This window comes from Brassica napus, chromosome C2 (genome assembly GCF_020379485.1).
Source record: "Brassica napus cultivar Da-Ae chromosome C2, Da-Ae, whole genome shotgun sequence".
Lineage (NCBI taxonomy): Eukaryota > Viridiplantae > Streptophyta > Magnoliopsida > Brassicales > Brassicaceae > Brassica > Brassica napus.
Window position 1 is genome coordinate 27,906,834 of NC_063445.1, and position 16,982 is coordinate 27,923,815.

General features: G+C 45.0%; 1 protein-coding gene across 1 annotated transcript; it reads left to right on the top strand.

Annotated features, from left to right (window-relative positions):
• Window positions 1-8,764: 8,764 nt before the first annotated feature.
• On the top strand, window positions 8,765-9,586 carry BNACNNG22440D. Its single transcript, XM_013855361.3, has one exon. The coding sequence runs from the start codon at window positions 9,319-9,321 to the stop codon at window positions 9,553-9,555; it is 237 nt and encodes a 78-aa protein (XP_013710815.1). The 5' UTR covers window positions 8,765-9,318; the 3' UTR covers window positions 9,556-9,586.
• The last annotated feature ends 7,396 nt before the right edge of the window (window positions 9,587-16,982 follow it).

Consider the following 16,982-nt stretch of genomic DNA (forward strand, 5'->3'; position numbering starts at 1 on the left):
GCCATCAAGGCTTACCAGCGGAAGGCGGAGTCGAGCGCAAACTAGCCTACATGGTCTCCTACCAAAGATGATCAGAACTGCTCAATCACCTTCATAAAGGAGGAAGCCAGCGGGATTGATCAGCCTCAGTGCGATCCGCTCGTCATAGACCTCGTCATACGAGATCTGGAAGTCGGAAGAGTACTCATTGACACGGGGAGCACGTTGAATGTAATCTTCCGTGACACTCTCAATCGGATGAGCATTGAACTCGGAGAAGTAACTCCAACTCCGAAACCGCTCACAGGCTTTTCTGGCAAAGTATCGATGACCCTCAGATCAATTCAGCTACCTGTCATGGCCAAGGAGGTCACAAAAATCGTAGAGTTCGCGGTAGTCGATCATCCTGCCATCTACAACGTGATCATGGGAACCCCGTGGCTCAACGCTATGCAAGCCGTTCCGTCGACGTACCACCTGGGCGTCAAATTCCAGATCCCAAACGGAGTCGCAGCTATCTGGGGATGTCAGAAACAGTCGCGACTGTGCTTCCTCGCATAACACAAGTTAAGACAGATGACAACCTCTGCAACGGCAAATCGCAAACGCACGAAGATCGATAAATCTTCGACCAACAACGTTTTGAGAAAAGGCGATTTCATATCGTCTGCCGACGCAGACGCTGCGGGCGTCGAAACTCAAGATGAGGCCGAAGCCAACACTACAATTCAACCGGAACATCCGGAAGAGAACACTGACCCTGCCACGATTATCTCAATCAAGGCGGTCAGCACGGCGACAACCGCCGAGTAAAAATGCTCGCGGCATAAAACAGAACTACGAGATGACTTGATCCTCGAAAGGGGTACGTAGGCAGCTCGTCGAAGGACGAGTTCAGCTATCCCCCTCTCCAAAAAGGGGGGGGGGGAGTGGGTGCGTATACTCGCATTCTCCCACATAGGAAAAGATGCGTATTGTAATCGAATTCTATCAAGATTTCAAAAATTTTTACGAAATATTCGTCGCTCTTTTTAAGACAAAATCGCAAAACAATCTCACTTCAGCAATATACGTATAGTCTTCGAAATAACTGCGAGACGTCGCCAAGTTAAAAATCGAGATGATACGAACAAATTGTTGGAACGCGACCACTACAAATCTTACACTCCATTCGTCGATTGGCCCCGACGAACACATCCGCCGTCTTAAACAAACGCAACCTGATCACTCTTTTGATCTTCAAACGTCCAACACAAGGACGAAAGCGCGCTACAAAAAAAATCCGAAATTTTGGTCTAGCACTTCCAGTTTGCTTAAAAATTGTCTCTGGAAAGATGCTCTATTCGTACCATACAAGTCGTATAAGCCGAGAACCTATCGCGGACTTTAAATCGGTACGAATCAGGTAGAAATCGCAACAGGAAAACCGATAGCCGGCTAGTCACCGCACAAACCTTAAAACTGAGAGTAAACCTAGGTCTTGCCCTAAACCCATCGCATTGGTCTCAAACATCTCAAAGACATGATATCTAAACGATACGAGATTCCTAAAACATGTCTCTTCGTTCATAACTCAACGTTACCGAAAAATCGTAAATGATTTCTACGAAAACTCACCTCTCGAACGAACTAACATATTGAACGCCTCAACGAAGATAAATATGAAACGACAACTCATGTTCACTTTAAACCCACTCTAAACAAAGTTAACCCAAACAGACATCCATTAGTTAAACCGCATAGCGGTAGGGGTTCAAGGCCACACTCGGCCAGAAATATATGAACAAAGGCCACACTCGGCCGCTAAATACTTGATAAAGGGAAAAACTCCTTCCGGCCAAAACACTCACAGGTCAAAGTTAAAACTCCCGGACAAGGAAGCCCTGAATGCATCCGCAGGAAAGTTCACTTCCTCATCATCACCAGCAAAATCAGCCGTAGTCTCTACGGTATCAGGGGAAACCGGGATGGGATCCCAGAATCCCTGGATCTTCCCGTCGATCGGATGAATGGTCGCCTCAGCGTGAGCATGATCCTTCATGCCACCCTTCATTAACTCCATCTCCCTCTCGAAAACGTAGTCATCTTCCTGCGTCTTCTAAAGGCTCCCGACGGAGCCGCGACACTCACGGAAGTCGCCCAGCGAGTTGAAAGCACCCTTAAGATTCCCGCACTCAACCTGAAATTGAGAAGCGCGAGTCTTCATCACTTCGACAATTTCCCCCTTGCCCTTCCGTTCCGCCCTGCGAACAGCCCTGGCATGATCACGAGCGAGTTGAGCGTCTCGCGCCAACATCTCGTCTCGCATGCGAGCAAGATCCTTTTCCGCCTTCTCCACTTTAAAGCGATAGATCATGGCCTCTCTATTGTTCGCCTCAATGGCCGATCCAAGCAAATTCAAACCCTGTAAAACCGATTGACACGTTATAAGCAAAATATAATAATAACGATCGTCGAAATTCTTAAAAATTATACCCGGTTAATGATGCGAGATCCTTCCACAACAACTTTCGGCCTCCCTGACTCGCTCGTGGCCTGAGGAGCGTCAAAGCCCGACGGAAGACCAGCGAAGAAATCGTCGAAGTCCGGAATAGGGACCTTGCTCGTACCACTTCCATCGCCGAAAGCAAGGTTCGGATCCCAACCTGGAAGCATGCAATCGTCCACCGAAAACTCCAGGTCGCCGAGATCAATATCTTTCCCCTTCGAAGAATTCGGCCCTGTCACAATAGTGGGAGCGGCGTTGGGACCTTGGTCTTCAGGTTCGGAATCACTCCTTGTTTCTCCGCCCAAAGCAGGACCATGATGCACAAAACCTCAACGCCTTACGAACTCTATTCGGCGTAAAAGAAGTCCAGAAAAAAGGACCATTCCTGAGCAGATCCCTCATCGCAATAATATCATCAGGAAACGGAGCAAGAGGGTTGATAGAGGGACGATCGTTCGGCAACCTCCGAAACAGTGGGATACAACTCTCCTCAACGGACGCTGTGTCTACACGAACGAAGAAGAAAAACTTCATCCACGAGTTGAAGTTAGAAGTGAACCCCTTTACCACTGACATGAAGTTCTGAGGAACCAGCCTGTACGTGTCCGTTTCCCTAATAATCTGTAATCGAAGAAGCGCTTCGAAGTGATCAACGGTGAGAGAAAGACCAGGCTCGTAGCTCAGGACCAAGATCCCTATGAGGTGCTGGATGCCAAGAGGATTTAGTTGGCTTATCGCCACCCCAAAGCGACCCAACACACGGACGATGATCTCGGGGATCAGAAACCATAAATGACAACGCACTAAAAATGCCTCGTAACAAGTAAAAAAGCCCTCCGGGGGACTACTAGTGCACTCTCCTTGACGAAAAACCCTGAATTCCACAGCGTCCGAAATATGGTAGAAATCCGCTAGTGCTCCTACTCGGCGCACCTGCCTCCACCGGGCGATGGTTCATGACCGGGAACGATTTTTCTATGGGAGGCATAATCGAACCGTAACACGCCACCCACCATGCCTCGTTCTCGGCGGGGTCTACCGAATGAGGAACGAATTCCATCTTCGGCACTCGAAGCTCTTCAGAAACATTTGTGGGCAAAGACCCTTTCTTCGAACTCCTCTTCTTACTCGACATCTCGTGTTTTTCTTTAAAATCAAGGAGGAAATGACAGAGAGAAAGAGAAAGAACTTTTCAAGAAAAACCTCTCTATGAGAATGAGTAAGTGTGAAGGTTATGAAGAAGTTACCTCCCTTCTTATAGGCATGAGAAATTACTATTTACTTGCGGATTTTTGGACACGAACTTCGCCCAAATGCACAAGTCTCGTCCAAACTCGCCATACCACGCATTGGGACCTCACTAGAAATCCACGTTCCCAATGTGCTGGGGGGCTAACTGTTGGGGTCAAAAACGGTTACGACGAAGTTAACGTCCAAATTCTCAAAGAAGAAAAACGTAGAAAAATTCTTCGACAAATATTTTTTCGAAAATAGATTCTTCTTTACGAAAAAAAAACTTTGCAGAAGAAACGCGAATCATCGGACAAGAGCTCGAGAAGGATGGTTACGCAGCGACCAAATGCGTGCTCCGCTCGGTCGCTACGTAGCGACCGAGTTCGAGCCAAAGCTCAGTCGCTACGTAGCGACCAAACACCCATTCCGCTCGGTCGCTACATAGCGACCGAGCTCGAACCAAAGTTCGGTCGCTACGTAGCGACCGAGCTCTTCCGAAACGTCGATACGACATCAGTCCATGCATTTTCGTCTACCCTTCGATGCTATCTCCCGAATACCGTAGCGAACCCATCTCACGTTCCCCGCCATTTATAAGTTATCAATCAAACTCTACCGTAAAAAACCTCGGAAAGTTCATTCTTTATCGAAAGAAGCCGTAATAAACGCTTCGAGTCGAAAGATGGCCCAAAGGGACCTAAGACACGACTCGAGGCCCAACTTACGATTTCTTAACCAACAGCCCGTAAACTGCATGTCGGTTTACGCTTGGTCCCCAAGGGAAGATAAATGTCAAGTTTCCGTGGATAAATACGAAATTTTGAAGATAATTATGAAGATCGGAAAAAATGGAATATCTCCATTTTTATGCTATGGCGGCTTAAGGACAAAAGAGGAAAGGCGTAAACCGACCTTGGAGCCAGTATATAAGGGGTCTTAGGCGAGAGGCATGAGGGGAGGACTATTTCAGAGAGAGGACTTTTTCAGAGAAAACTTAGCACTTAGAGCAATTAGGCAACTTTCCGTTTTTGTTATTTCGAGCTGCGACTCAACTAGGTTTTGCAGTCTTAGGTTGTTAGAACTATGAATCTCGCAGACAGCTCTCGTGGCCAAGGCTTCTACCTTGTTGTAACGCTCATACGCGGATTCAGAATAAAACTCCTTTTGCTCTCTTTTACGATTTCTTATTTCTTTTCGTCTTTAATTGCGTGTTCTGATTGCTTAGCGTGTGGTTTAACAGATATCCTGGACCACTGGAAAATTAGGGTTTTCCTAACTTTCCTAATTTAAACGGAAATCGACAGTGCGAATTTCGGTTCCCACAATATTCTGATTGCCATGAAGCTGTTAATGCAAGCTGCTTCGTGTGTTAAATGTTTGTTGGTTTCATAGATAGCAAAGGAGTAATGAAATTGGACAATATATATATATTTTTTTTGCTAAATTGTAAATGTCATTACTTCAAGAAGAATGAAAGTTTGGTTACAAGATGAATTGAAACCAGAATATGCTGTAAACAACCATTCAGATTCTAAAAGACCGCAAAAAGTTTAAAAGGTCTCTAAGAACCTAGGTGATTTAGTCCATGCTTCTAGCTATAGAGAGCTTGAACTAATTAACAATACAGTACAAGAGACAGCAATTTGAATCTCTATTCAAAGCCTTCTTGCTTAGCCTGAACAAACCTGATGAGGCAAGAGGAATAGTCGGTGGGTAGGATCAGTCGAGCACTCACCGAAGTGGCTCCAAGCAGGCATCGACGGAGGCGGCTGGCTCACGTCCCGGAGCTCCACTAGAGGAGGACGTCGACAGAACCAGACCCTAACTATCTCAACAGAAGATTGAAGTGGAGACCCGTGGCTTTGCTGCTGTAGATGAAGCTCAAGTTACGGTCAAGCGCAAGCGGAACAACATGCTCCCCATCCGGTCACGCAACACAAGAGATGCGGCAGAGACAACAGGAACACCCAATTAAACTGTCGGAGCTTTGACACCAGAGAAAAGAAGCACAGAAGGAGTTGAAAGCTCCTTTAAAAATGCGACCCAAACGATGAGAGAGAGCTTGGCCTTGGAGCAGATGAAGCCGCCAAAGAGGGTTGTCCTCAAAACCCTAGAAGTCGACGCCGGTAGCTGGAAGGAAAGCCCAATCAATCTTCAGAGGAGCGTCATGGTCGCCATCTCTTGGACTAGGGGACAGAGGTTCTCAGTGGTGCGTCTCTTAACCACCTTACACTCAGAGACTGAGCGGAGAAGCTCTACAAGCACCATGGAGCAAAACCATAGAGGAGACCAACTGGATTGAGACAACGAGGCAGGAACGTGAAGGCAGCGACGCTACAGAGGCTCCGGCGGGTCTCGGATCTCAGATCTGACCCAGATCCTAGCGAAGACGGCGACTACAGCGAGATCTATGACATCCAAGGGTCCTTCTAATCATCTCGCCCTCGCAAGTGTTCCCGAGAAACCAAGACGCCTTCGATTTCTAACAGATCCGGAGAACGAACTCTATTGAATCTACAGCTTGGATTAGAGACGAGAACAACATCGAACTCACCACCCACGGTGGCCGGAGACAGAGAGTCGCCGACCACCGCGAGAGAGAGCAAGATACACGGCGGCGCTAGGTTAAAGGAGGTAAAAAAGAAAGAGACTCTGGAGAGAAATTTTCTCTCACCTCTCTCTTTTTGTTCAAATTTTTTGGACAATATTCGACTCTAAACGATTCTCTTCCAATGGAATAAACGTTCTCATTGTTATTATATATAAAAATGCAAAAGATCTTTGCGCAGTTGCGCAGCCTCCTTGTGTTTTATACCACATTAACACTATATGCACGCCGCCAATATTCCCTCAGAACATGTTTAATGGGGGTTCTTAGGGTGAGGTTCTTAGCAGAATATAAGAACCCCGCCCTAAAAACCCCATTAAATATGCTATCACTCTTTAATTTAAGTTGTGTATATATACGTTTGAAAATATACATATTGGATAGTGGATTCTGTATTAAAAGTTTATATGCTAAGTTCGGATTTTATATAGTTTAAAGCGCATATCACATTCAACCGTTGTCATTTTTTGTGAAATAAAATGTTGTTTATTATTCACAATAATTCAATGTAAGCGAAATCTGTTGATACTCATATTGCAAATAAGCACAACATATATCAACTATAGTAAACCTTAATATGTATCTTCATTTAAAACGGACAAATATTCCTAAGGATAACAATTAAGTTACAATACTAAGACAAAACGCTGTATTACGTATTTACTTAATGTATTTTGTGTGTATGTATTATACAACTATTTAAAAAAAAAAAAAAAAATTTGCAAACTGTTTTGCATGTTACATGTCTCATTTCAGGGTGAAAATAATTATGAATTTTATATGTTCTTCGTGGCATTCAAGTTAATGAATAAGGTCACTTGAAGTTGACCCACGTGGTGAATATTAATATATAATATTTGTTTTTTTCGGTAAGATGAGTATCGGATCTCCAAGAAAGATGTATATAAATTTAGAACGAATCAGGAATATATCGAACATTATCTGATATATCGCCCACCCTCTTAGAGATTGTGCGAGAACAAGATGGTCTACTTTATCAAAAATTGGAACCAATAGAAGAAAACGCGACTTTAAACAGAGCCCAGACAAAGATGCGCGAAATATAACAGAATATATTTTGAATATAAATTTTGCATATTATGTTATTATATATATATAGTGAAAACTTATCTTCTTGTCGTGTATGAATTTTAGTTTCAGAAAAAAACCTTCTTCATTTCTTTGGTTATAGTGTGGGATATATTGTGGTTAGGGTCGATTCGGTTGTCATTTTGAAGCTAAATTGGCCGCTGAGTCAGATTCCTCTGAAGCCCTCTATAATATTTTTTTTGTCGACTTTCGGACCGGCGATAGAGGGGAAAGCCCCATCTAGGAAGCGGGGAGGCGTCGAACTCCTAAAGCAAAGGTTCCTAAGAGACTCTCACTAGCCACTTGGCTAGGAACCATTCGGTTTTAGGAGAGTATATATATATATATATAATAATAATAATTTTAATAATTTAGATAACTTATATAAGATGAGAACTTTGATCCGATAACCCAAAAAAACTATATTTCATCAACTAAACATATCACCTCTTCTCTCTTTCTTTCTCTTTATATCTCTCTCTACTTTTTTACCAAAATCTAATATTTTCTCCAATATAGTCATTCATCAAATTAATCCTATAAAATTTGGATAGTTTAGAAAAAAATAAATAATTTTATAAAATATTAAATAACTTGTAGTAGCTTAAGAATTAGTCAATAACACTATAAATTGTTTAAAATAACAATCAATCAAAATAATGGATAGTCTCGCTAATATAATTATATGTTCGACTCTTACCCAGTAAAAGTTATCTTTCTTTTTTGTAAAAAGCAGTAAAAGTTATCTTAAGAGAAAAAAGACAAAAATAGCACTAAATCAAGTTTTTGTTCCCAAGCTAGCACTCAAGGTCAAAAGTCACAAAATAGCACTTAATGTTTTATCAAAAGTCACAAACTTAGGGTTTAGAGTTAAAGGGTGGGGTTTAGGATTTAGGGTTTAGGGTTTAGGGTTTAGAGTTTAGGGTTTAGGGTTTAGGGTTTAGAGTTTAAGGTTTAGGGTTTAGGGTTGAGAAATGAGGTTTTGGGGATAAGATTTCAAATTTTGAAAAATAAAAAATTAAAATTTTCAAAGGATAAACTTAGAAATGTGCTATTTTGGTCATTTTAGTTTTTGAGTGCTATTTTTGTGATATAAACTTAGAAAGATACTATTTTGGAGATTTGCCCTTATCTTAATCTAAAAGGATACGTTTACCCAAAATTTTGGGTAATTCTGGTCATGAAAATGTCTGGATACATCATACATGACTAGGCGTAGTACTTAGAGCACCATTAACCCTAGCACTCCATCTGGGGTGGTTAATTTTTTTTTTTTTTATTTTTCTTTTGATTTAAAAAAAATAATTAAAAATGAACTAATCGCGGGCCGTCACGTATCAGTGGGGTCCGCGAAACAGTGTTAACACTGGTGCTTAATTAAGCAGAACTAGCACAAGTACTTAGTTTTTGTGTGGATCCCACCTGCTATTATATTAATTTTTTGCTAAACACCCCCTCTAAGCACCCCTATTAATGATGCTCCTTGGATCGGCAAACGCTAAACTCCTACAAACTTCGTTGATATAAAGCGTAAAGAAATATACATACAGAAAAGCAGATATATAGCGTATACGTATTTATAATATATTGTGGGAACAAACCCAATCAGTAAAATGGACCCCATCCTTTTTTTTTTTGGTTAATCAGGATGGGTTCGGGCCTTCGGCCTTAATCCCCCCCTGAGCACGGAACCAGCCGGCGTCTGTACCCACCAGGGGGCCTAAGTCATTCCGTGACCGGGTCTCGAACTCGTGATGGCGGGCACCTCAGTTGAGGTTCCTTTACCACTAGACCACGAGGCCCGGTTGACCCCATCAGTTTATATCTATAAATAACGTCCCAAACCTCTCTCCCCTTAAAATGCAACAACACTCATCTTTACCAAAATACAACAACTTTTGTTTTCGTAATCGCTAAGAAGATGTCGCTAGCTATCGCGGAGGTTTACACGGTGAGGAAGTTTCACAGAGAGAGTCTGAAGAAACCGGCCAAAGCAACGGTTACCGGCGAGGGAGATGAAAAGATCATCGGAGGTGGGCTCCGGGAGGTCATGAAAACGCTGGTGAAACAGAATGGAACTAGAAGATTTGGACAGTGGTTTGTTGGGAAGCCAAACAAAAGCTCGGCTAAAGTTTCGGATCCCACGACGATTGAGTGATAAAGAAGAAGAAACGTGTTCTCTTGTTTTCCTTTTATTTATCTTTCTTTACCAACGCAAAATCTGGTCACTACGTAGCGACCGAGCTCTCACCAAAGTCCGGTCGCTACGTAGAGTGCTCGGTCGCTACGTAGGGTGCTCGGTCGCTACGTAGGGTGCTCGGTCGCTACGTAGCATGCTCGGTCGCTACGTAGCGTGCTCGGTCGCTACGTAGCGTGCTCGGTCGCTACATAGCGTGCTCGGTCGCTACGTAGCGTGCTCGGTCGCTACGTAGCGTGCTCGGTCGCTACGTTGCGTGCTCGGTCGCTACGTAGCGTACTCGGTCGCTACGTAGCGTGCTCGGTCATTACGTAGCGTGCTCGGTCGCTACGTAGCGTGCTCGGTCGCTACGTAGCGTGCTCGGTCGCTACGTAGCGTGCTCGGTCGGTACGTAGCGTGCTCGGTCGGTACGTAGCGTGCTCGGTCGGTACGTAGCGTGCTCGGTCGGTACGTAGCATGCTCGGTCGGTACGTAGCGTGCTCGGTCGGTACGTAGCGTGCTCGGTCGGTACGTAGCGTGCTCGGTCGCTACGTAGCGTGCTCGGTTTACAAAACCTCTGCCAAACTTCAGAATGAAAGTCGATGATTTGCTGAAGTCATCAAGATCTTTTCCGATTTGATAAAACGAGTTTCGTATAAGAATCATTATATGAGAAATATTTAGGCATCAAAGCATCACTCTCATTTTCCGTTGAACCAACCGACTCACGGAAAAACATCAAAAACATTTACGACAAAGCAAAATCAAGAACAAAAGTAAAAGAAAATACGACAAAGAGAACACGTCCTCCCCGCTCGTCGACTAAGTCTATCGCTGTTTAACTGATTCATTCAAGAAACCTGCAAAAACGTTTTGCGACTAGATCTCGGTGAAATAACCTTTGGTAAAATTCCATGAGTGACTCAGAGAAACTTTCACCGAAGAATAAAAACAAAAGAGAAAACGTTTCTCAAAAATCTGCGGAAACATCGTTATTTTGACATCTCCATATGTCGCGACAATTTAATAAATTCGCCCGCTACTTACGCAAAAAATCCTTCGTATAATCAGATCATGTCATGCGAAGTAACTTTCCAAAGTAAACGTAACAGGTTTTACGAAAAAATGCTTTCCTTATAGCAAAAAACCAAGCTGTATGATCCGACACTGGACGACCAATATAAACTTTACTTCCTTGCACCACGATCTGAAAGGTCTCATTCTTTAGCCATGTGACTCACTGGCATCCGCTCTCATTCCGCTTGGTCATGTCCGAGCAGGAAATCACCCCGCAACCGACTCCGCACGGGCTCTGTATCGAGCTTCTTAGGCTTTATCTCCCTCGGAAACAAAGGAAACAACTTCCATACGAATAAAGGAAACATTATACAAAACTTTCATCGTATAAATTAACACTAAAGTGGAAAAACGTTTTCTACCACCATGGGCATACTCGGCCTATCAATCACGATTAACGCCATTCGTCACTCGCCCAATTACGCCTTTCCTTTGAAGCCAAACTAGGTTACAGCATCCCCTTTGAGGATGATTCTAACCGACTTGACCTTTTTGACAGCACGAAAGTGTCATGGTCTAATCCTTTGGCAACAACGTCCTTGGCTATAAAGCTGAGCACAACCTTCATGCAAAGCCAAAACAATTGAGCGCCACTCCAATAACTTGACGGTTAAACGGTAATCCGGAATTTGTCTTGAAACGCCAAGTAACGATTACACAAACAATTATCGTACCACCCAAAAACGGGAATCATACGGTAAATTCGTCATAACAAAACTCAGTCCTAACAACCAAACAGTTAACGGAAAGGTTCCACTTGTCAAAACTCGACCAAGTTCCATATACTACGATTCACTTTAAGCCCGCTGTGTTTTACTCGTAAAATGCGGCATGTAAGGAAAACTCGTAATAGAGTTCCTATGGCTATACGGAACATCCTCAAATAGACACGAAAGAAATCTCGGAAGGCCAACACCACACAAAGCACGATATAGGAGGATGCCTCTTTCCGGGGACAAATTTACGTGACCCCTTGGTCCTAACTCCTCGATCACAAATCAAATCCAAACAGGAACAACAATTCTGGCTGCGAACATCCGTAGTCAAACCAGAATGTTTCCCAAACGAAGGGCTAAGACTAATCCCTTGCAACATCGCGAAACATCTTCAGGCCCGCGAACATTTCAAGCATGAAACGCGGCATACGAAAGAATAACAAATCTTCAGCATCGCGAGACGTCGCAGACGCCTGAAGATTCGTTCTTCGACGAAATTTCTTTCCTCGATAAAAACACTTTCTTGGAAGACCAGACAGTCATACGCACTAACATCTTCTCAAAACATATGCTTCGTGAAGACTCGAAACGGTAATTTTAACCATTAAGTTTGTTGCTGATCACAACAAACTCTTAACGTCCTAAACAGACTTAGCCATCTCGTAGAGATGACTCTCGTACATCCGACACAAGGATAATAGCGCTATAAAAGAAACCCAAAATTTTTGGTCAGCACTTCCAGGAGGCTTAAAAATTGTCCTTGGAGAGATGCTCGGTTCCAACCATACAACTCGTATAAGCCGAGAACCAATCGCGGACTTTAAATCGGTATGAAATCAGGATGAAACTGAAACGGGATACGTAAGTCGAATTAGTCATCGCACCCTATAAAACTAGGAGTAAACCTAGGTCTTGCCCTAAACCCACCGCACTGGTCTCTAACATCTCTAGGCATAGTATCAAAAACCTTGATACGAGATCCCAAAATTTGTCTCTTTGCCAATATTCGAGCGTCTTCAGAAATCCTGGAAGTTTACACACTGCGGAAAACTCTCGAAACAGATCACAGATATATCAGTTCACATAGAGTTAGATTACGAGATGACAACTCGTAGTCTTCCTTCTACACCCATATAAAATGCCATCGGCAGCAACACGCCTGATAACCTCTACATATAAACCAGACCGTAAAGGTCTCGCTGGAAAACTAGTCATACAAACCTTAACTCCAAGACGAACTACGAAAGGCTTGATCCCTTCAACAAGGGTACGTAGGCAGCCGTCATAAGGTGCAGCCCCAATCTTATCGCGTTCTACTTTTAGAAGAGCGAGAAGACCACTTACCACGGACCTTTTCGACCATTAATTCCGCCTAACTCACCTAACTTGCCTAACTTGCCAAGCCACTCGCTAAAACCTCACGCTAGAAGCTCATGGTTCTAACGAGCTGGGGGGCTAACTGTTGGGGTCAAAATCGGTCACGACAGAATCAATGTCTGAAAGTCCGGAAAAATCGGCATGAACGTTTTTACGAAAAATAAATCTTAGAAAAAGATCTATTTTTACGAAGAATCTTGCAGAGAAAACACATTCACGAAAAATCGTAGAAAGACGCGAACAAGGTTGCCGCGTAGCAACCAGCGCAAAAGCTGGTCGCTACGTAGCGTGCTCGGTCGCTACGTAGCGTGCTCGGTCGCTACGTAGCGTGCTCGGTCGCTACGTAGCGTGCTCGGTCGCTACGTAGCGTTCTCGGTCGCTACGTAGCGTGCTCGGTCACTACGTAGCGACCGAGCTTCGGTACTGAGCTCTCACCGAAGCTCGGTCGCTATGTAGCGACCGTGCTTTCTTAAAAATTGATACGACACGAATCCATGCATTCTCGTCTACTCTTTAATGCTATCTCCCGATGACCGTAGCCAACCCATTTCATGTTTCTCGTCATTTGAAGTCATCAATCGAACTTTACGATAAAAACTGCGGAAAGTTCGTTTTTATCGAAAGAAGCCGTAATAAATGTTTCGAGTCAAACAACGGCCCAAAGAGACCTAGGACGTGACTCGAAACCCACTTACGATTTCTTAACCAAAAGCATATAAACCGTAGGACGGTTTATGCTTGGTTCGCAAGGAAAGATAAATGTCAAGTTTCCGCGGATAAATATGAAGCATTCGAAGATAATTAGAAAGATCGGGAAAAACGGAATATCTCAATTTTTAAGTTATGACGGCTTAAGGGCAGAAGAGGAAAAAGCGTAAACCGACCTAGGAGCTAGTATATAAGGAGTCCTAGGCGAGAGGCACGAGGGATAACTTTTTAGAGGGAGAACTCTCGGCACTTAGAAACTCTGAGGCATTATTCTCGACATGCTCTGTTTCCATGACTGGCACCCGATTACCAGACGAACGCGCACAAGCAGTTTGATCTCTTGGTTCACTCTTGAACTATGTTCGGCTTGATCCTCGATAGGGGTAGGTAGGCAGCCTTTCATAAGGTTCAGTCCGAAATCAATCAAAAGCTTTTCTGTATTTTCTTCGTCTTTTGTTATCGAGCTGCGACTCAACTAGGTTTGAGCTTTTAGGCCGCTAGAACTAGGTTACTCGCTTACAGCCTTTGCGGCCAAAGCTTTTATGATCTCTTGTAATGATCGCAACGCTCTTACGCGAACTCGAAATAATATCCTCTGTTTTCTCTAAATTCGTTTGTTATCTTTTCACGATTTCCGCATATATTTGGTCACTTGCCGTTGGCTCTCGCAGAGATCCGGGACCTCTGGGAAATTAGGGTTTTCCTAGTTTCCTAATTTAAACGTAAATCGACAATGCGAATTTCGGTTCCCACAAGTTTCCCCGTTGTTTTTCTTGCTCGTCGTAGAACCCAATCCCCTTGCTGGAAGGTCCTGGTTCTGACTTTTTTGTTGTACGTCCTGGCGACGTCTTGCTGGTAGGACCAGTTTCTTAGCCGAGCGGCCTCTCTTTTTTCGTCAAGTAGGTCGAGGCTTAGCGCCATCAGCTCATTGTTCTCCTCCTGAGAGTTGGACCCGGAGACCGTTGTTCTCACGTGCATCTTTGTGGGTACAATGGCCTCATAGCCATAGACCAGCGTGTATGGAGTTTCCCCTGTTTCTGTTTTGGGAGTGGTCTGGTAGGCCCGGAGGACTCCGTGTAGCTCTTCCGCCCATTTCCCGTGAGAGCCCTCCAGTCGCTTTTTAAGCATGTTGACCATGGTTTTGTTTGTAGCGTGCCTCTGACAATGGTCGCAGTGTTTGGCTTGTTTGTCGGCGTTGGCGGCCATCGTGGGCCAGTAGTAACCCGCCCTTCTGGCTCTGAGCACCAGGCTTCTTCCGCTAGAGTGTGATCCACAATCTTCTTTATGTACTTCTACAAGGATTCTAGCGGCTTCTCGAGGTGTGACACACCTTAGGTACGGGCCAGAGAAGGATCTCCGGTACAGCTTCTCCTGGGAGATACAGTACCTCGCGGCTTGCTTCTTAATTTTCCTGGCCTCGTTGCGATCTTCCGGGAGAATGTCGGCCTCCAGGTACCGGACTAGGGGGTCATCCAAGTTTTGCCTTCTTCGACAGCGGAGACCTCCTCTAACGGGGGTTCCTCCAGGGTGGCTGGCCATTGAAGCACAAGCAAGGGTATATTCATCTGGCTATTCGTTTCGAGGGTGGACCCCAGATTAGCCAGGGCATCGGCTTGCGAGTTTTGTTCCAGGGGGATTTGAGTGAGCTTGCAGCTCTTGAACTTCTTGATCAGTCGCTGGGCGACTACTAGATATTGGATCATGTTGTCATCTTTTGCTTGGTATTCTCCATGTACCTGGTTGATTATCAGCTGGGAGTCGCCGAAGACCTGAATGTTTTTTGCCCCCATTTGGTGGGCGAGAGTCAGACCTGCGATTAGGGCCTCGTACTCGCTTTCGTTGTTGGTTGCTTTGAAGTTGCATCTCACGGCCCTTGACGCCGTGTTCCCCGTCGGCAAGGTAAGCACTATTCCTACTCCAGCTCCTTTAACGTTGCTGGATCCATCAACGTGCAGGATCCATTCTCCCTCTTCTTTAGTTTCGCCTCGGACGTGTACCTCCTACTCCAAAGCTGGGAGTAAGGCAGGGGAGAATTCAGCCACGAAGTCCGCTAGGACCTGTGACTTTATTGTCGTGGCAGGTCGAAATATTACGTCGTACTCCCCTAGTTCCAGAGCCCATTTGGCTAGGCGTTCGGAGACTTCAGGTTTGTGGAGGACCAACTTTACAGGGAAGAAGGTAACAACCACGATTGGATGAGCCTGGAAGTAGGGTTAGAGCTTTGGAGCGGCGACTATCAGGCCTAAGGTCAGCTTCTCTAGATGGCTATAGCGGGTCTCCGCGTCGAGGAGAGCCTTACATACGTAACAGATTGGTAGCTGCTTGTTTCCCTCCTCGCGGACTTGGACGGCGCTCACGGCGTGTTTGGGGACTGCTAGATATAGCAGCAGGACCTCACCGAGTAATGGCTTGGATAGGAGAGGAGGAGTGGTGAGATACGACTTTAGCTCTTGGAGAGCGGATTCGCACTCTTCCGTCCATTGGAAGTCCCTTGGATTCTTGAGGGTTCCGAAGAAGGCATGAGATTTGCCGGAGACTGGAGATGAACCTGCTCAAGGCCGCCATCCTTCCCGTTAACCTTTGAACCTCCTTGATGTTCTTCGGGGAAGGGATTGAATGAATGGCCCTGATTTTCTCCGGGTTGGCCTTGATGCTCCGGTGGGTTACAATGTACCCGAGGAACTTGCCAGAAGTGACCCCGAATGAGTATTTAGTTGGGTTGAGCTTCATGTTATACTTCCGGAGGGTGTAGAAGGCCCGCTGTAGGTGATATATGTGGTCCTCCGCCTCCAGGGACTTGACCAGCATGTCGTCGATGTAGACCTTCATGGTTCGCCCGATCTGGTCCGCAAACATCATGTTCACCAGTCGTTGGTAGGTTGATCCTGCGTTCTTTAGGCCGAAGGGCATAACCTTGTAGCAGTAGATCCCTCTGGACGTCATGAAGGATGTTTTCTCCTGGTCTTTCGGATGCATAAGTATTTGATTATATCCTGAGAACACGTCCATGAAGCTCATCAGCTGATGCCCCGCGGTGGCGTCCACCAGCTTGTTGATATGAGGTGGCGGGAAGGGTTCTTTTGGACAGGACTTGTTGAGGTCCATGAAGTCAATGCAGACTCTCCACTTCCCGTTCTTTTTCTTGACCACGATGACGTTGGCTAGCCATTCTAGATATTGTACCTTACGAATGAACCACGCGCCGAGCAGGCTTTTGACTTCATCGTTGATGATTGCGTCTCTTTCGGGAGCAAATTTCCTTCTCTTTTGTCTGACGGGTTGATGTAGGGGATCCACCTGCATCTTGTGCATGGTGACTTCCGGATCGATCCCAGGCATGTCTGCGTGGGACCAAGCGAAGCAGTCGGAGTTAGACCTGAGGAAGTCTATCAGTTTTCTCCTCAATCCTTCGGTCAGCTTGGAACCGATCTTGAGATGTCGGTTCTGATCTCTTTCGGTTAATGGCACGTCGTCCATCTCCTCCACCTCCGGTTCCTCGGTGTGATGAGCCGGAGGCTTACTCTGTAATTT

Bases quoted from the DNA above. Each gene is read 5' to 3' on its own strand.
- BNACNNG22440D (XM_013855361.3), top strand. From the start codon at position 9,319: ATGTCGCTAGCTATCGCGGAGGTTTACACGGTGAGGAAGTTTCACAGA.